This window comes from Larus michahellis, chromosome 29 (assembly GCF_964199755.1).
Source record: "Larus michahellis chromosome 29, bLarMic1.1, whole genome shotgun sequence".
Lineage (NCBI taxonomy): Eukaryota > Metazoa > Chordata > Aves > Charadriiformes > Laridae > Larus > Larus michahellis.
Genome location: NC_133924.1, coordinates 858,776 through 877,904, shown reverse-complemented (window position 1 = coordinate 877,904; position 19,129 = coordinate 858,776). Strand labels below are relative to the sequence as shown.

Sequence of the window (19,129 nt, the reverse complement as noted above, 5' to 3'; positions counted from 1 at the left end):
CAAGTGTATCCAAGGAGTTCCAAGGGGTATCAGAGGGATCCAAGGTGTTCCAATATGATCCAAGCAGATCCAAGGGCTTCCAAGGTGTTCCAAGGAGATCCAAGGGGATCAAAGGGGATGCAAGTAGTTCCAAGAGTGTTTAAGGGGGTGGAAGGGGAGTGACGCGGATACAACGGGACGCGTGGTCTCTCAGGGGTTCCCAGTGGCTTCAGGGGGATCCAAGGAGTCCCAAGGGATTCCAAGGGGATCCAAGAGGTTTCAAATGGTTCAAGGCGATCCAGGGGGTCCAAGGGGTTCCAAGGTATTTGAAGGGGGTCCAAGGGGGTGCAGCTGGTTCGAAGGGGATCCAACGGGTTCCAAGGAGTTCCAAGGGGTTCTGAAGGTGTCCAAGGAGTTATAAGGCAGTCCAAGGGGATCAAAGGGATTCCAAGGGGTTCAAAGGGATTCCAAGGGGATCCAAGGGGTTCCAAAGGGCTCCAAGGGGATCCCAGGGGTTCTAAGGGGTTCCAAGGGGATTGAAGGGGTTTCAAGTGGTTCAAGGGGATCCAGGGGGTCCAAGGGGTTCCAAGATGTTCTAAAGGGATCCAAGGGGATCCCAGGGGATCTAAGGGGGTCCAACGGGGTCCAAGAGGACCCAAGCATTTCCAAGGAGATCCAAGGGGTTCCAAGGGGATCCTGGCCCCCCGGCATGGTTTAACCCCAGCCAGCAACTAGGAGCAGGCAGCAGCTCCCTCACTGCCCCCCTCTCCCCCAGTAGGGTGGGGAGAAGAGGGAGAAAAGGAGGGGAAAAACCTCGTGGGTTGGGATGAGGAGGGTTTAATAGCAGAGTAATGATAGAGGAAAATATCATTATTTATTGTAAAATAATATACAAAATAAAGCCATGCAACGCAAGTTGCCCTCCCGACCTGAGCACTGGTTGCCCGGCCCTTCCCCAGCAGCGATGGCGGGTCCCAGCCCCCCGGCAGCCCCCGTTTCTATCCCGAGCAGGACGTCTGTGGGGCAGAATATCCCTTTGGGTGCTTTCTCCTGGCCGTGCTCCCGCTCGGCTGCGATGGGAAGCCAAAAAAGCCCTCGGCTGATGGAAATATTTCTCAGCCACATCTAGAACTATGAGTGATCAACGTCGTTCTCACACTAAATCCAAAAGGCAGCTGATACTTGAACGAAAATTCCCTCCAACAAAGCTGAAAGGAGGACACCCCCCTGCTCGCAGCCTCCCAGCACCGGGGGGGGACCCCACAGCAGCCCCCGTCCCCTGCCCCTCACTCCCCCTCTGCTCCCTGGGCTGGGGCAGAGGGAGGGACATCTCCCGCGGGATCCAGGAGAGGAGCGCGGGGAGTCTCCGGAGAAGGGCAGGGGCTGCCGGCGGCTGGGGAGGGGAGGGAAGGGGGGATGAGGGTCTGGGGGGCGCTGCCCCTCAGGCACAGCTGGGTTTTCTCTGTTCCTATCCAAAACCAGGGGCGCAGGGTCTCCCCTTTGAACGAGGCTGGTGGGAACGTGAAGATCTCGACCCCGGTGTCGGCATGGAGGAAAGTCACCAGCCCCCGGGCGCAGTCCAGACAGACCCAGATCCTGCTGGGGAGCAGGGACCGGGGGAGGAGGGTGCGAGAAGAGGTGAGAGACGTGAACTGCCCATAGCAGTGCCGCACTGCCCAGATCCCTCCTTCAGGGCTCCAGTACGAGAACTTCTTCCTCTCCACAGACTCCCTGGCCACCCCAATGCCCCACTGGGAATCACCTCCCACCTCCCCCTTCACCTCCACCTCCCAGCAGTGTCTCCCCTCCCGGAACCCCTCCCGGCCCAGCACGCAGCACTGATCACTAAATCTCTCCGGGATGTCGGGCAGGTCGTCTTCTTTAATATCCCGATTCACAGTTCTCAAATCCTCTGACAGGTGAAGTTGGGAATGAGCCGTGTTTGGATCCAGGGTCACCACGTCTGCAGGGGACAGGAGGAGCCGCAGCATCAGAGCTCAGTCCCGGGCAGGTTTCACCCCCTCGGGGACAGGACCTGCCCCGCGGGGCAGGAGACTGGGCATCTCCTTCCTCCTCTCCATCCCCACCGCGGGGCCGGCCCCAGCACGGCCACGGCCGAGCTCGGTCCCGTGGGAAGAGGCACCGGTGGGGCTGCAGCCCGCGCAGGGAGGAGCAGGACGGGGAGGCAGGGGCTGGGCTGGGCAGCGCACGGGGTCTCAGGGGGTGGTGGCTCCTCTGGGGCCCAAGGGGGTGACTCAGAATGGGGTGGAACAGCAACAAAACGGGGCGAGATACAGCCCAGTGCCATGGTCTGGGGGGTCTGCGACACCAACACGACCCAGGATGGCCAGTGCCTTCACTGGCCACCCAGTTACACCTCCCACAGAGGGAAAGCGAGGAGAACCACCCATAAAATACAATAAACCACCCAATTACCTGGATTTTGAGGAAGCAGAAACTTTCTCCATGCTACAAGGAGAGACAAGAGCAGGTCACATCCCAGGGTCAGTCCCCAGGGACTCTGGGCAAGGGAGAGGGTCCATCCCTGGGCTGTGTCCCCCAGCTGCCCACCCTCCCAGGCACATCCCCTTGGGGTTTCCCCACCCCCAGGGGATGGAGGGATGGAGGGGACGGGCACAGTGGGAAAGGGCCGAGCACAGAGCACCCGGGAGAGGACACCGAGGCAAGAGGAGATCATGGAGACTCACCCAACAGTGCAGCTTGTTCCTCTGGAAAGGAAAAAGAGAATCGATGAGTGATGAGAGGGGACGGCTTCTCATCCCATGGCTGCTCCTTTAGGAGCGCACAGAGCTCGAGGAGAGCTCAGAGAGTTTGGGGGGTGGGAAAAGACCACAAAACCCTGTGAATGGCCCCCTCCAGCCAGGTCATGCCCCACGGCCGGTCCCCAGGGAGTCTGGCCAAGGGAGAGGGTCCATCCCTGGGCTGGTGTCCCCCAGCTGCCCACCCTCCCAGGCACCTCCCCTTGGGGTTTCCCCACCCCCAGGGGATGGAGGGATGGAGGGGACGGGCAAAGGGGGAAAGGGCTGAGCACAGAGCACCCGGGAGGGGACACCGAGCCATGACAGAGCTCCTGGAGACTCACCTAGTGCTGCATCTCGTTTCCCTGGAAAGCAAAAATCAAATTAATGAGTGAAGAGAGGGGACGGCTTCTCATCCCATGGCTGTTCCTGCAGCAGCAGGCAGAGCTGGCGAGACCCCAAACTCCTTGTGTTTGGGGAGTGGGAAAAGACCGTGTGGGTCCCAGAGCAGGTTCCCTGCCTCCCTGCTCCCCCAGCCACCCCTCCCAGGCACCCTGCATTGAAGCCTGACTTGAGCAGAGATTTAAGGCTCAGCCTGATTTAAGCTGACTGATGACGGGTCCCCACTTCTCCCCATGACTTAGGTCACCTCCTGGGCCCCGTTCCCAGACCCAGTGCTCTCCAGTCCCCTTCTGGGCTCCATCAACCCAGACCAACGACCGCAGGGCGATCAAGAGCCACCCAGAGCCACGTCCCTCCCAGGGGGCTCCTTTCTCAGGAGGCTTCGCTGGTGGCAGGGGCCAGAAGGACTCACCCAGCGTTCTGGACAGCCCCACTGCAAAGCAAAGGCAGAGGAAGAGGAGGTCAGGAGAACAGCTGCTTCATCGGCGCTAACATCTCACCAAAGACTCTTGCACCGTCCCACCAGCCAGGTGCTCTGGCCACGCTCCCTGGCCTCCCACCCACGCCCCGGGTCCTTGTCCCCATCCTTCCTGTGCCAAAGAGCTTCTTTAATGAAGGCAAAACACCTTTTGACACGACTGTCATCCCCTTCCACATACGTCCATGGGCCAGGGCTTGGCCTCGCTCCACCCTGATCCCCTCCATTCCATCCCCCCCCTGAAAAACTCACCTTTCCTTCGCCAGAGATAAACATTGAGACCAAATGACGCCACTGAAAGCACGAGGAAGACACCCAGAGCTGCCATCCAGTGACGGGCGTTGTGGAAAAAGGGAGCTGAGAAACAAAAACACAGCAGGAAAAGGGCTCACTTTGCACTCCTGTGTAGGAGGAAAACGAAAGGGAGAAAGAAAAACTCCAAGTTCTAACTCATCGTCAGGGTATTGGCTGGGATGGAATGAACAAGTGGACGTCATCGCTTGCAGCTATTGAGGGATGGGATGTTTTGGATTTGGGATGAGAAGCAGCGATGGGAGCGCACTGATGGTTTTGGTTGTCGCTGGGCAGTCGAGGAATGGTCTGCTCCTCACACCACCCCACCAGCGAGTGGGCTTGGGGGGCGCAAACAGTTGGGACAAAACCCGTTACTCTTCCCATTCTCTATCCCATCCCAACGGTGGGGAATGAGCGAGGGGCTGCGCGGTGCCGGCTCTGGGCTGGGATTACACCACCCCACTCCTAAAGCCTTGTGCTGGGAGCCCCGGGCTCAAGGGGACATCGTCCTCTCCAGCCCACGGCCATCCCAATGCTCCCCTGAAGCCCGCCAGGCTCAGGTTATCTCCTGCGCTAAAATTCACCTGCGGGTGCATCCCCTCCCATTCCCCCACCCCCCGCACATTTCTCCAGCCCCCCGAGATCAAACGCCCCCCCCCAAGCACAGCCAACCCCAGCCCCGCTGCCATCCTGCACCTGAGATGTGCAGGGACGACGCCTGCTCCTGCTCCAGGCGGCTGTTCCTCACCACGCACGACAAGTTCCCATCGCCCTTCCCGCTCACCACGACAACATCTTGGATCTCAAACAGGCCCCTCTCGTCAGAGGAACGTCTCTGGGAGACCGAGGGCAGACGCTGCCCGTTGGCAGCCTTCCACAGCATCTCCGGTTGTGGGTACCAGCCGGCCGATCCACACACCACCCGGATGCCTCCGTCCTGGTGAGCCTCCAGAGAGAGGAGAGGGACGGAGCCCATGGCTGGGGGAAGAGCCCGCCGTTGGGCTGAGTTAGGGATGGACTCGGCTCAAAGGCAAAGACCCAACCCCGTACCAGACACATCCCATTGTCCCGAGGGGGCTGTGGGACCACGCACGTGCTCCTCACACCACCCAAACCACCTCAACGTGTGCAGGAACCCGAGAGCATTGATGCCCAATGACCCCACATCGCCCATAAAACAGCCCGGCAGAGGAGGACCCAGAGGCCGAGCAAGGTCTCTGCCCTCTCCCGGCCTTGTCCAAGAAGCCCTGAGGCTTCCAGACGAGGCGCCAGGTCTCCTCCAGCACCAACGGCAAAGGCAAAGCAAGGATCCAGCTGGTGGGACCTGGGAAGAGGGCTCTTCCCAACGCCAGGCACAGCGGTAGCTCCCATCCTGGGCTCGCTTGGCAGCCCAGGCCCTGAGCCCAAGCAGCTGCTCAGCAGCTTCTCCCCTGTGCCCTCACAACACCTCGAGGACACCACAGAGACACAAAGCCACCTCGTTTGTGCCGCTCTGCCCCCAAAAACACCTCCAGCACCATGTCTGTGCTCCTTCCTGGGCAGGCATGGATGGGAAGGGTCCCCTTCAACCCGACCTCTGTCAAGGTCTATTGGCCTTTGGCATTGGATGGATGGACGTGAGGGTGGGACAGAGGTCTGGGAGGGACACTCCAACCCAGGGACACCTACACCATCCCCAGGAAACACCGCACCACCCACAAACCTGCCACCTCCAGGTCCACTGTAGCTTCTCCATAAGAGGCAGCATCTCTCACAGTGCAGACGTACTGGCCATCATCAGAGGGTCTCACCCCAGTGAGTCGCAAGTCCAGGGTCCCACCGGAGAGACCATCTCTGACCAACTGTGTCCTTCCAATGTATTCCCTCATCTGTGCCCCATCCAGGTCCTCTCCATTTTGGTAGAGATGCACCGTTTCTGAGAACCGGTACCGGATCCACCTGATCTCCCAGCTCCGAGCGTCCGCGCGTGGGGACAAGTGACACGGCAGCACGACGTCCTGCCCCACGGTGGCAAGGAGAGGTCGGTCTGGTCCCACCACTCTGAACTCAGCTTGGGGACGGAGAAGGACACAGAGAGACGGAGATTGCGCCCACGTTAATTCGGGGCGTTGCATGGCAAGGGGCGAGCGTGGCGTGAGCGGTGCCTGCTCCATCCCGCGGGCGTCGCTTTTCCCCCCACCCCGTGCTCCAAAGAGCCTGGAGAAACTGGAGAGGGAGTGGGAGGACTCCAAGGAGAAGGAGGTTCCCTGGGAGTGGGAACTGCTCCAGAAAGTCACCCCAACCCCGAAAATAGCCCCCAGCCCGGCCAGCCCTGGGAGAAGGGACAAACGCTTTAGGGGAGCACTGCGGGACGGGACTGAAGGTGTCCCAGGGCAAGGGACGTGGGGGTGGCATCAAGAGCCCAAGGGAAAGTGAAACCCATCCGCGGCCGAGCTCTGGGCTCAGCTCCTCCTGCCCCACGGCACCTCCCCTGCCCCACATCTGCCCCCCGCAGCGGGCTCAGCGCCCCCAGCCCTGCAGGATCCCTACCTGATCCCAGGCGGAGCACGTGGAGAGTCAGGAAATAACTCAGGAGGCCCCTGGGGCTGGCGGGGAACCCCATCTGCGGGCGCAGCTGGAGAAGAGGGTGGGAAGGGAGGCAGAGGGAGGGCAAGGGGGGGTTAGAGCCGCCGGGGAGGGGATGGGGAAGAAGGGCTGCACCCGCCCCCAGGGAGGCTCCAGAAATCCCACCAAACCCCCCGCACCCTGCCGTCAGGAGGAACCGTCGGTCGAGGGCAGGACGGGCCCACGCCGTGGCTCCCGCTGCAGCCCCTGCTCTGCCCCACTGCCCCCCTCCCCCCTGGGTTTCTTCTGAAGCCCTTATACGAGACTTTAAATTAATTAGAGATTCTTAATGCCCTGTGGAAAGGAAATTCACTCACCGGACGGGTACGATCTGCAGGAGGCACCCAGTAACTCCCAACACCTCCAACCTTTGCCCAGTTTCCGGGCGTAGAATTATGGACTTTGGAGTGACTTCAGGCTCCATCCCCGCCATGCCATGGGAAAAAGAAGAAGAAAAGTAGAAAAAGAAAGGAGGAGAGAAAAGGAATCATGGAATCATAGAACTGCCCATGTTGGAAGGGACCTTTCGGATCATCAAGTCCAACCATCGACCGAACTCTGTCAGAAACCATCACTAAACAATATCTCTCAGCACCGCGTCTGCCCGGCTTTTAGATCCCTCCAGGGATGGTTCCTCAACCCCTTCCCTGGGCAGCCCATTCCGACGCTCAACAACCCTTGCGGTGCAAAAAACTTTCCCCAAATATCCGTCCTAAAGCTCCCCTGGCACAACTCGAGGCTGTTTCCTCTCATCCCATGGCCGGTTCCTTGGGAGAAGAGACTGTCCCCACCACTACCCCCCTCCTCCACTCTGCCCCCAGCCCGGGGCGTCCATGGGGTTGGTGTGACCCAAGGGCAGGACCTGGCACTTGGCCCTGGTGAACCTCACACTTGACCATTCCCAGGTGTAGCCGTAGTTCCTTACCCAATGATGACCAACGCTAATGATGGCTAATGCTCCTGAAGATCTGGTGGCCCTCCATCCCACCATGGGTCTATTTCCATTGGCCCATGGCACTACAATGACCAATGCTAACAGTGGCTAATGCTCCTGAAGAGCTGGTGGCCCTCCATCCCACCACTCCCATCCTGGTCTCCTTCCACTGGCCCATGGCACCATGATGACCAATGCTAACGATGGCTAATGCTCCTGAAGAGCTGGTGGCCCTCCAGCCCACCACGGGTCTCCTTCCACTGACCTGGGACACCATAATGTGCCATGGCTAACTGTCCAGGTTTGAGGTAAAACAGAACCAACTTTCTGTTCAGTAATTTTACTTCTTAGCTAGGCCTCTTCGAACTCTCTGAACGGTTCGTTCTCAGAGTGGTAAGACCAATGTTTGCAGTTAGTGCCAGGGGATGGTACGCAGAGAGGCTCCTGCTTATCCTTATTGCTGTAACAGCCAAGGTCAGCTCACTTCGTCATTTGCCCCTTTGGAGGGTCAGAAGCAGAAAAGTGTAGAGGGGTCCCACCTGCGGGGAGGAGCGGACAGGACGGGTGACCCAAAATTGACCAACAGGGGTATTCCATCCCATCTGCCCCACGCTCGGTATAAAAGGTGAAGGATCAAAGGGTCAACTCTCTTCCTTCAATGGCCGACGTCCGAGGAGGTCCCTGTCTGTTCATCTGCCTTCGATCCCGATCCGTGTGTTCCTGACTCCAGCTTGGGAATCCAGTTCCCACCCATCGCTGAGTCCAGTCTGGGACTTCCCCAGTGCCTGATGGTGACGTCATCCTGGGAGCTTAATACAGTTTTGTACGTACTGTACCTATTTCATTATTTCCCTTTTTATTTTATTAATAATATTCCATTAAGGTGGTTTAGTTTCTTCTAAACTCGTAAATCTCTATCTCTCCCCCTCCTCCCCACGTGCGAGAGGTTGTGGGGGGAGCGTCTGTCGCCGGCCATTGGCCAATTTGGCCAAAACCACGACGGATGGAAGGCTCTGGGCTTCTGCTTCTCCACTGGCTGTTCTTCAGTGGTTCTCTTGCTTTGATGCCTGACGCCCGAGGAGGACCTTGTCAGTGCCTCTGCCTTTGATCCCGCTCCGTGCCTTCTTGAAGATAGATCCAGAATCCAGTTCCCATCCATCACTGAGTCCAGTCTGGAACTTCCCCAGCGCCCGCCGGTGACGTCTCCCTGGGAGCTTGATACAGTTTTGCGTCTATTTCTATAATTTGTATCTATTTTGATATTTCCTTTTTGTTTCGTTATTAATATTTCATTAAAGTAGTTTAGTTGTTTCTAAGCTCCCAACTCTCTTTATCTGTCCTCTTCCTCTCCTCGGAGCAAGAGGTGGGGGAGAGCATCTGCTGTCTTGTCATTGGCCAACCCGGCCCCAGCTGGGCCTAATGAGAGGTTGGATGTGATGGATTCTACTACTAATTACACTTTCGAGTTCACCTGGGAGATGTTTATTTTGCCCATTAAGGCTTATGCCAAAGAGCCAGGGCATGGAAACCTTTCGGGCTCTTTAGAAAAGGAATCTTACTTTCAAAAGATGGTGATTTTGTCGCCGGTTCCCCTGAATATGTGGCAGGGGTGGTTTTGTGTTAAACGTTGGCGCAGGAGTGGGTATTGTGTGACATGTGCTGCTGCTGCTCATGTCCCACGGGCCAACTCACAGCTGGCACAGGCACAAACCCCTCCCCAAGCCACCCCCCCATGGGCACAGGCCATGCCTCTGCCCCCACCTGTATTGGCCCCAGCTGCTCCAGCCTTGACCATGAGCACTTGCTTTCACCTGGAGAGGTGTCCAGTACACCTGGAATCGACTGCCCCGGGGGTGGAAACAGCCCCACCATTGCCATGGGCTGCTCCAGGCTGCCCTGGAACAGGGTGAGGCTCCGGAACACCTACAGTGCATTGACGACATCACCGTACGGGGCGATGCAGAGGAAGTTTTTGAGAAAGGGAATAAAATAGTCTGAATCCTTCTGAGAGCCGGTTTTGCCATAAACCAAAGTAAGATCAAGGGCCCTGCACAGGAGATCCAGTCTTTAGGAGTCAAAGGGCAAGATGGACACCGTCAGATCCCAAGGGATGTGACCAAGGAAACAGCAGCTGTCTCCACCCACGAGCAAAAAGGAAACGCGAGCTTTCCTGGGCGGTGTGGGGTTTTTGGAGGACGCACGTTCCAAACTGCAGCCAACGATGGGTCTTTGTCTGAGCTGTGGACAGACTGTTCCCCAAGTCCGAGGAGAAGGAGGAGAATCCCCCTCCTTGCGCCTGCAGGCCGGCAGCTCAGCTACCAGGGCCCCGCTCAACGCAACGGGGACCGTGGGCGCACCCCGCCTGCCACCTGGTCGGGGTCTGTCTGCGTGACCATGGCGGGGACATGGGGAAGTGGGACGGTGCCCCTACCTCGGCCCTGGAGGCCCACGTAGAAGAATTGTGGGGAAAAGCAGCAGCTCAAAAGGGACCATCCAGGAAGATTGCTGCTCCAGTTGTTGGCCAGCCATTCCCCAGGCGCTGGAGCTGGGCTGAGGACACATGTCCTCCTCATCCTGAGCCACTGGAGGTACGTCCATGTGGGGTCGTCTCCCCCTCCCCATCCTGGGCCACTGGAGGTATGTCCACGTGGGGTCGTCTCCTCCTTCTCATCCTGAGCCACTGGAGGTACGTCCACGTGGGGTCGTCTCCTCCTCCTCATCCTGAGCCACTGGAGGTACGTCCACGTGGGGTCGTCTCCTCCTCCTCATCCTGAGCCACTGGAGGTACGTCCATGTGGGGTCGTCTCCTCCTCCTCATCCTGGGCCACTGGAGGTACGTCCACGTGGGGTCGTCTCCTCCTCCCCATCCTGGGCCACTGGAGGTACGTCCACGTGGGGTCAAACCTCACGCCCAGCACCATGGAAAGACCGTGCCGGATGGCAGTGGGATGGTACCTGGGACTCGTCCTTGCCACGTAGGCTGGGCAAGGGAGACGCGGGCTGCTCTGAGGGTGAAAAGGCTTCTGGTTTGCAATGACAGGAGTCGGGGAACGAATGCTCCCATCGGGACTAGGGGTCCTGTCCCCGGCCGGGCAGAGGAAAGGGACAAAGGGATTCGATGGCCTGGGACATCAGTCCCCTGGAAATAGAAGGCCCTGGTGGACACTGGTGCACACTGACCCCTGATGGCATCGGGGTACAAGGGGACAGGACACATCTGGATTTCTGGAGCGACGGGGGATCCCAGTTGGCGTGTTGGGAGCCGAGGGGACCCAAGGGGAGCCGAGAGGGAGAAGCGGCCGGTCCGGAGGCTCCGTGTGTCCCTGGCCTTGGCTTGAAAGTCGAGCGCTTCATGGAAGTGAAGATCCTCCCGGGATCCCAAGGGGCAGCCGTGGGCTGCTGTAGGTACAGAGATGCCCCACACAGCAGCGTGCCCAGGTTGTGATATCACGAGGGGAAGGCCGGCAGAATAACGATGTCACACTGAGGTCAGCGCCACGCGCTTCCCACGGCGGCGGCGACAACCGGAGGGTGAATGTGGGGCTTCAGCGCCCGAGACCCTGCAGCCGGGCCGGGCTGTTCCCCCCCCGGCCCCCGCAGCCCCGCCAGCTCCTCTCCGAACCGATTCTGCTTTATTTCGTACAAATCTCCCTCCCGCCGGGAGCGTCTGCCGGGGCAGGAGTCGGCCCCTGCTCCCCGCAGCCCATCCCCGGGGTCTCTGGCTGCCCCGCGCCGGGGGAGCGCTGCAGCAGGCGGCTGTAGGGCCCGTGGCGGCTCCGCAGCTGGGCGGGTGTCCCCGTCTCCACCACGGCGCCGCGTTCCAGCACCACGAGGCGGTCGGCCGCCTCCAGCATCCGCGGGCAGTGGGTGATGAGCAGCACCGTCCTGGTCCCCCCGCTCCGCGCCCACTGCTGCAGCTGCGGGAGATGCCGACACCCATCACAACCCGCCGTGGGGCTCGCACCCGCCACCCCCCCGCCGCGACCCCAGCACCTCCCGCCGCTCACCGCTGCCTCGCCCTCCCCGTCCAAGGCGCTGGTGGCTTCGTCGAGGATGAGGACGGTGGGTCGCCGCACCAGGGCCCGGGCGATAGCGATGCGCTGCTTCTCCCCAGCCGAGAGCTGCCCCCCTTTCTCCCCGACGTCTGCGCAACGAAAGGCCGGGGGCTGAGCAGGACCCTGGTGCCTGGGTCCCCTCCCCGCCGGCCCCCCCGGCACTCACCGGTGTCGAAACCCCCGTCCAGCGCCGAGATGAAGCCCAGGGCGCCGGCAGCGGCGGCGGCCGCCCTCACCTCCTCCTCCCCGCAGCCCTCCAGCCCGAAGATGATGTTGTCCCGGATGGTGCCGGAGAAAAGCACGGGCTCCTGCCCCACCAACGCCACCTGCCCCCAGGCGCAGGCTGAGACCGGGCACCACTCAGCGCAGCTGTGCTGCCCCACCTGCCCGCTGCTGCCCTCACCTGGCGGTGGAGGTACTGGTGCTCGTAGTCCCGCAGTGGCACCCCGTCCAGCAGCACCTCCCCGGCCTTGGGCTCGTAGAATCGCTCCAGCAGCGCCGCGCAGGTGCTCTTCCCACTGCCGTTGAGTCCCGCCAACGCCGTCACCTCGCCGGGGCGCAGCTCAAAGGAGACGTCCTGGGTGGGGACGGGGGAGCAGGATGGGGCAGCGGTGGCGGGCGCTCAGGGACACCCCTCTCCCCTCCTTGGGGACGCCCGAGAGCCCTGGCTCTACCTGCAGGACGAGGTGCTCGGGGCGCGTGGGGTAGGCAAAGGAGACGTGTTGGAAAGCGACGTGGCCCCGCAGTGTGGCGGGCGCCCGCGTGCCCCCGGTGACCCCGGTGGGTTCCTTGTCCAGATACTCCAAGATCTTGTGACCGGCTGCCGCTTTGCTCAGCAAATCGCCGTGGCCAAACACCAGCGCCTGCATGGGGCAGGGGCGATGGCACCGGGGACAGGCACAGACGGACATGGTGGGTGGAGGGGGGGGGGACACGCGTCGCGTGGTCTCACCTGCACGTAGCGGCCGACTTTACCCTGGTAGAGGAGGAAGGTGACGAGGTCGCCGGCGGTGATGGTCCCCTCGCGGAGCTGCCGGTGCCCGTTGCAGAGCACCAGCACCTGCACCGCCAGCTGCAGCGCCTGCAGGGACGGGGGTCAGCGGGTTGTGGGGGGGAACGACAGGGGTGCCCGGACACCAGGGTCCCTCCTGCACCCGCCTCACCCGCCGGATGAGGATGAAGAGCGCCCGCTCCACACCCATCTGGTCCCTCAGCCCCAGCATCTCGGCCACCGCCCGGCTGTGGCGGCGCTCCTCCTCCTCCTCCCCGGCGAAGCTCCGCACCGTCTCGATGGAGGAGACGGCCTCCTGCACCACCGCCGCCGTGTTGGCCGTGGCGTCCAGCAGGCCTCGCTGCAGCACCTGGCCGGGGGGCAGCCGGATTCAGCACCCGTGGGGCGGCAACGGGACGTCCCCACCGGCCTGGACCCGTCCATCCCCTCCCCACCAGCCCCAAAGCTCTGTCCCCCCCACCCCAGGGTCCCCACCCCACTGTCTCCATCCCTGACGACCCCATCCTGTCCCCGCTGACCCCCTCCCCACCACCTCCGCCACAGGCCCCACTGTCCAGCGTGTCTCCATCCCACCATCCCATCCCCTCGGTCGCCATCCCACCATCCTGTCCACGCCATCCCATCTCCACCATTCCCATTCCCACCGTCCCATCCTGTCCCCGTGCTGTCATCCCATCCCATCCCCACCCTCCTGTCCCCACCACTCCCATTCCCACAATCCCACCCTCCCCAGTCCCCACCCTGCCATTCCATCCCCACCGTCCCGTCCCCACCCTTCCATCCTGTCCCCATCCCACTACCCCGTCCCATCCCCACCATCCCATCTCCCTGATGCCCATCCTGCCATCCTGTCCCCACCATCCCACCCATTCCAATTCCCATCACCGCATCCGCCTGGTCCCCTTGGCTATCTCATCCCCCTTGTCCCATCCTGTCCCCATTCTCACCATCCCGTCTCCCTGGTCCCAATCCCACCATCCCATCCCCATTCCCACCAGCTCATCTCCCTGGTCCCCATCCCACCATCCTATCCCCGCTGTCCTGTCCCATCATCCCAACTCCCTGGTCCTCATCCCGCCTTTCCCATTCCCACCATCCCATCCACCTGGTCCCCATTGGCTATTCTGTCTCCATTGTCCCATCCCATCCCCATTCCCACCATCCATCTCCCTGGTCCCCATCCCACCATCCCATCCCCACTGTCCCATTCCGTCCCCATTCCCACCAGCCCATCCATCTCCCTGGTCTTCATCCCACCATCCCATCCCATCTCCCTGGTCCCCTTCCCACCATTCCCATTCCCACCATCCCATCGCCTCGGTCTCCATCCCGTCCCCACCATCACCTGGTACCGGGCGTCATAGACTTTGCGCGCAGTGATGGTGAGGGGCACCTCCAGCAGCGCCAGCAGCGCCAGGCGGGGTGACAGCCCCACCATGAAGCCACCCAACCCCAACACCATGGCCAAGCTCCTCAACGCTATGTTGATGCTGCTCGGCACCGCCCGGCACAGCAAGGGCACGTCGTTGGCCAACCGGGTGGAGAGCTCAGCTGCGGGGACAGGGAAGGGTCAGTGGTGGGGCTGGGGGTCCTGGGGTGGGGTGATGGGGACCCCCCCTACCTGCCGGTGTCCCTTGGAAGAAGGCCAGATCCTGGCGCACCAAGCGGGAGAAGAGCTGGTGGCAGGTGCTCAGTTTGAGCCGGGCTAGCGCTAAGACAAAGAGACCCCCGCGGCAGCCGGCAAACAGCGAGCTGGGGGGGGGACACAGACACAGGGACCCCGGTCAGCCCGGCCACGGGGGACAGACGGACGGAGAAGGGGGACACAGGGACACCCACCTGCCCAAATCGGCAGCGAGGACCAGGCCAACGGTGAAGACGGTGAGTCCATCGCCGCGCCGGATGGCGTCCAGGGCTTTGCCGGTGCAATACGGCCCCGCGGTCTCACCTGGGTGGGCACCGGTGGGGTGTCACCAGGGGGGGTCAGCGCAGGGGGGTGAGACAACGGCAACGTTGGGACCTTCCCCCACCGCCACCTCCGCCATCACTCACCCAGCACGGCCAACGCCAGGAAGAGGAAGGCACCACCAAGGACGGGCCACTCGGCCCACGCCAGCGCCAACAGCCGCCCCACGGCCACCGGCGACTCGGTGCCCACGGCCACACCGGGTGCCGGTGCGGCCCAAGCCAGCAGCACCGCGGCGGTGGCACCGTGGGTCAAGGCCAACCAATGGGGCACGGCCGTGGCCAGCAGCACTGGGGCGGCACTGTGCGGCACCAGGAGGCTCCGGAGGGTGAGGAAGGTCGGGGGGGTGAGGCTGAGGACGACAGCAGCTCCCCGGGGACCCCCTGGTGCCAGTAGCCGCCCAGCCACTGTGAACGCCAGTAGCCGCAGGCCGGCTTCCAGCCAGGTGGCTACCAGGCCCAACCAGGCCAGTGCCGGGGCCAGCCGGGCCAGCGCCGCCAGCAGCACCACGTCAACCAGGAGCAGGAGGCAGGACAGGCGGACGGCGGGGAGCAGCGCCATGGCCGGGGTGTTCACCAGTAAAGACCAGTGCCCCCAGTGCAGCTCCCCTGGTCGATGCTCGGCACCCTAGGCAAGTCCCCAGTCAACACCAGCGCTCCCAGTCCAGCCCCATCAGCTCCCCTTGAGCCCCCACCCAGCTCCCTGGGCTGCTCACCAGCCAACACCAGTGCTCCCAGTCCACACCCCCAGTCCCAGCCTGGACTCCCAAGACCCTGCCCAATACTCTGAGGCACTCACCAGCCAACACCAGTGCTCCCAGTCCACGCTCCCAGTCCCAGCCTGGACCCCCAAGCCCCCACCCAGCTCCCTGGGCCGCTCACCAGCCAACACCAGTGCTCCCAGTCCACGCTCCCAGTCCCAGCCTGGACCCCCAAGCCCCCACCCAGCTCCCTGGGCCGCTCACCAGCCAACACCAGTGCTCCCAGTCCACGCTCCCAGTCCCAGCCTGGACCCCCAAGCCCCCACCCAGCTCCCTGGGCCGCTCACCAGTCAACACCAGTGCTCCCAGTCCACGCTCCCAGTCCCAGCCTGGACCCCCAAGCCCCCACCCAGCTCCCTGGGCCGCTCACCAGCCAACACCAGTGCTCCCAGTCCACGCTCCCAGTCCCAGCCTGGACCCCAAGCCCCCACCCAGCTCCCTGGGCCGCTCACCAGCCAACACCAGTGCTCCCAGTCCACGCTCCCAGTCCCAGCCTGGACCCCCAAGCCCCCACCCAGCTCCCTGGGCCGCTCACCAGCCAACACCAGTGCTCCCAGTCCACGCTCCCAGTCCCAGCCTGGACCCCCAAGCCCCCACCCAGCTCCCTGGGCCGCTCACCAGTCAACACCAGTGCTCCCAGTCCACGCTCCCAGTCCCAGCCTGGACCCCCAAGCCCCCACCCAGCTCCCTGGGCCGCTCACCAGTCAACACCAGCGCTCCCAGCCCAGCCCCATCAGCTCCCCTCGAGTCGACACCCGCCCCCCCGGCACCGGAGCAGGCACCAGTGCTCCCAGTACAGCCCCCCAGTAGCCCCAGTCCCACCCGGTACCCCGCAGCACGGTCCCGTCGCGCCGCCTTTTGGTTTCACTTTCGGGGCCCCGCCCCCTCCCGCCCCCGGCCCCGCCCCCGGCCCCGCCCCCGCCGCACGCGCCGCTCCAAACTGCTCCAGCTCCATCTGCCCGGCAACTGATGACGCCGCCGCCTCCTCGGCCAATCAGCACCGCCCACCCGGCTCCTGCCCCTCCTTCACCCCCCCCCCATCCTCCAGGGGGACTCCCCCGGGCAGGGACACGGGGGATGGGGACCCCCCCCAGCCGTGCCGGGGTCCCGGTGCCCCCCTGCGATGCCCGGTGCCCCTCCCGGTGACCGGTGCCGTGTTTCCCCCCCCTCTCCCCACCCCGGTCGTGGCCGGTTACCCTCCCCGCGATGCCCAGTGCCCCCCCCGGTAGCCGGTGCCCAGTGCCCTCCACCCTGCGATGCCCGGTGTCCCCCCCCCAGCAGTGCGCCCCCCGGTGCCCGGTAGCCGGTACCTGGTGCCCGCCCCCGTTGCCTGAGGCCCGGGGACCCCCCCAGCCGTGCCCGGTGCCCCCTCCGGTACCCGGTGGCCCCCCCGTGCCTGGTGCCCCCCCACCCCGGGGCTTCCCACTGGGGCTTCCCCCCGGGGCTGGGCCATCCGCAGCCGCCGCCGGTCCCGCCCCCGGGCTGGGTTTCGCTTTCCGAGAAACGGCGGCGCTGCCGGGAGGGGGAGCGGCATCGGGACCGGGACCGGGATCGGGGCCGGGATCGGGAGCGGGAGCGGGACCAGAACGGGGAGAAGGGTCCCGGGAGAAGGAGCGGGACCGGCCCGGAGCGGGGACATCGGCAGTGTCCCCTGTCCCCTCCCCATGCCCACTGTCCCCTCCATGTGCCATCTGTCCCTTCCATGTGTCCCCTGTCCCCTCTCCATGACCATTGTCCCCTCCATGTGTCCCCTGTCCCCTGTCCATGCCCATTGTCCCCTCTCCATGCCCACTGTCCCCTTCCTGCACCCCTTGTCACCTCCCTATGCCCACTGTCCCCTCCCCATGCCAACAACCCCCTCCCTGTGCATACTGTCCCCTCCCCATGCCCACCGTCCCCTCCATGTGCCATCTGTCCCCTCCATGTGCCCCCTGTCCCCTCCACGTGCCATCTGTCCCCTCCCCATGCCCACTGTCCCCTTCCTGCACCCCTTGTCACCTCCCTATGCCCACTGTCCCCTCCCCATGCCAACAACCCCCTCCCTGTGCTTACTGTCCCCTCCCCATGCCCACTGTCCCCTCCCTGTGCCCCCTGTCCCCTGTCCATGCCCATTGTCCCCTCTCCATGCCCACTGTCCCCTTCCTGCACCCCTTGTCACCTCCCTATGCCCACTGTCCCCTCCCCATGCCAACAACCCCCTCCCTGTGCCATCTGTCCCCTCCCTATGCCCACTGTCCCCTCCCTATGCTCACTGTCCCCTCCATGTGCCATCTGTCCCCTCCATGTGCCCCCTGTCCCCTCTCCATGCCCATTGTCCCCTCCTCATCCCCACTGTCCCCTCTCCATGCCCACTGTCCCCTCCCGGCTCCCCCTGCCCCCCTCCCAACCCCCCCCGAGGTGACACGGCTGTCCCCCAGGGGCTGGCGAGGCAGGTGCAGGAGGCGCTGGCAGGTGCCACCGAGGTGGCGGTTGAGACCTTCCAGGCCATGGCCACCGTCCGCAGCTTCGCCCACGAGGCCGGGGCGACCGAGCGGTACCGCCAGCGCCTGCGCCACGTCTACCGGCTGGAGGGGAAGGACGCGGCCACCTACGCCGCCACCCTCTGGGCCAGCGGGGTACGGGGACAGGGGACACGGTGGCACGGGGAGAGGGGAATGTGGGGATGGGGTGGCACAGGGGCTGGGGGACGTGGTGGTGTGGGGCGGTGGGACGTGGGGATGTGGTGGCGGGGGGAAAAAAACGTGCTTTTCTCCGGCACCATCCGGGACAACATCATCTTCGGGCTGGAGGGCTGCGGGGAGGAGGAGGTGAGGGCGGCCGCCGCCGCTGCCGGCGCCCTGGGCTTCATCTCGGCGCTGGACGGGGGTTTTGACACCGGTGAGTGCCGGGGGGGGGGCGGCGGGGAGGGGACCCAGGCACCAGGGTCCTGCTCAGCCCCCAGCCTTTCGTTGCGCAGACGTCGGGGAGAAAGGGGGGCAGCTCTCGGCTGGGGAGAAGCAGCGCATCGCTATCGCCCGGGCCCTGGTGCGGCGACCCACCGTCCTCATCCTCGACGAAGCCACCAGCGCCTTGGACGGGGAGGGCGAGGCAGCGGTGAGCGGCGGGAGGTGCTGGGGTCGCGGCGGGGGGGTGGCGGGTGCGAGCCCCACGGCGGGTTGTGATGGGTGTCGGCATCTCCCGCAGCTGCAGCAGTGGGCGCGGAGCGGGGGGACCAGGACGGTGCTGCTCATCACCCACTGCCCGCGGATGCTGGAGGCGGCCGACCGCCTCGTGGTGCTGGAACGCGGCGCCGTGGTGGAGACGGGGACGCCTGCCCAGCTGCGGAGCCGCCACGGGCCCTACAGCCGCCTGCTGCAGCGCTCCCCCGGCGCGGGGCAGCCAGAGACCCCGGGGATGGGCTGCGGGGAGCAGGGGCCGACTCCCGCCCCGGCAGACGCTCCCGGCGGGAGGGAGATTTGTACGAAATAAAGCAGAATCGGTTCGGAGAGGAGCTGGCAGGGCTGCGGGGGCCGGGGGGGGAACAGCCCGGCCCGGCTGCAGGGTCTCGGGCGCTGAAGCCCCACATTCACCCTCCGGTTGTCGCCGCCGCCGTGGGAAGCGCGTGGCGCTGACCTCAGTGTGACATCGTTATTCTGCCGGCCTCCCCCTCGTGATATCACAACCTGGGCACGCTGCTGTGTGGGGCATCTCTGTACCTACAGCAGCCCACGGCTGCCCCTTGGGATCCCGGGAGGATCTTCACTTCCATGAAGCGCTCGACTTTCAAGCCAAGGCCAGGGACACACGGAGCCTCCGGACCGGCCGCTTCTCCCTCTCGGCTCCCCTTGGGTCCCCTCGGCTCCCAACACGCCAACTGGGATCCCCCGTCGCTCCAGAAATCCAGATG

General features: G+C 63.8%; 2 protein-coding genes across 4 annotated transcripts; both read right to left on the bottom strand.

Annotated features, from left to right (window-relative positions):
* Window positions 1-836: 836 nt before the first annotated feature.
* On the bottom strand, window positions 837-8,323 carry LOC141735142 (butyrophilin subfamily 1 member A1-like). Its single transcript, XM_074567682.1, has 10 exons — window positions 6,834-8,323; window positions 6,442-6,526; window positions 5,615-5,962; window positions 4,609-4,890; window positions 3,871-3,975; window positions 3,553-3,573; window positions 3,083-3,103; window positions 2,688-2,708; window positions 2,416-2,448; window positions 837-1,942 (listed from the first exon to the last, which is right to left on the bottom strand). The coding sequence occupies exons 2-10, from the start codon at window positions 6,512-6,514 to the stop codon at window positions 1,266-1,268; spliced, it is 1,581 nt and encodes a 526-aa protein (XP_074423783.1). The 5' UTR covers window positions 6,515-6,526; window positions 6,834-8,323; the 3' UTR covers window positions 837-1,265.
* Window positions 8,324-8,916: 593 nt separating this feature from the next.
* Window positions 8,917-16,635, bottom strand: TAP2 (transporter 2, ATP binding cassette subfamily B member). 3 transcript variants are annotated; one of them, XM_074567615.1, is made up of 12 exons: window positions 16,554-16,635; window positions 14,570-15,110; window positions 14,357-14,465; window positions 14,139-14,269; window positions 13,863-14,068; window positions 12,669-12,866; window positions 12,458-12,586; window positions 12,180-12,368; window positions 11,909-12,082; window positions 11,672-11,831; window positions 11,458-11,594; window positions 8,917-11,367 (listed from the first exon to the last, which is right to left on the bottom strand). In XM_074567615.1, the coding sequence occupies exons 2-12, from the start codon at window positions 15,042-15,044 to the stop codon at window positions 11,083-11,085; spliced, it is 2,193 nt and encodes a 730-aa protein (XP_074423716.1). In that variant the 5' UTR covers window positions 15,045-15,110; window positions 16,554-16,635; the 3' UTR covers window positions 8,917-11,082. The 3 variants fall into 3 exon arrangements, with proteins under 3 accessions (XP_074423716.1, XP_074423714.1, XP_074423717.1); XM_074567613.1 differs by lacking the exon at window positions 16,554-16,635 and adding an exon at window positions 16,073-16,117; XM_074567616.1 differs by lacking the exon at window positions 16,554-16,635 and adding an exon at window positions 15,945-16,080.
* Window positions 16,636-19,129: the final 2,494 nt, after the last annotated feature.

What these genes read in the sequence shown, in the direction of transcription:
- LOC141735142 (XM_074567682.1), bottom strand. Translation starts at nt 6,514, where the DNA reads ATGGGGTTCCCCGCCAGCCCCAGGGGCCTCCTGAGTTATTTCCTGACT. An exon ending in GTCGTCCCTGCACATCTCAG is followed by an intron (nt 3,976 to 4,608) that starts GTGCAGGATGGC and finishes TTTGTTTCTCAG; the next exon opens with CTCCCTTTTTCCACAACGCC. An exon ending in TTATCTCTGGCGAAGGAAAG is followed by an intron (nt 3,574 to 3,870) that starts GTGAGTTTTTCA and finishes TTTGCTTTGCAG; the next exon opens with TGGGGCTGTCCAGAACGCTG.
- TAP2 (XM_074567615.1), bottom strand. Translation starts at nt 15,044, where the DNA reads ATGGCGCTGCTCCCCGCCGTCCGCCTGTCCTGCCTCCTGCTCCTGGTT. An exon ending in CTTCCAAGGGACACCGGCAG is followed by an intron (nt 14,069 to 14,138) that starts GTAGGGGGGGTC and finishes CTGTCCCCGCAG; the next exon opens with CTGAGCTCTCCACCCGGTTG. An exon ending in ACCAGTACCTCCACCGCCAG is followed by an intron (nt 11,832 to 11,908) that starts GTGAGGGCAGCA and finishes GCCTGGGGGCAG; the next exon opens with GTGGCGTTGGTGGGGCAGGA.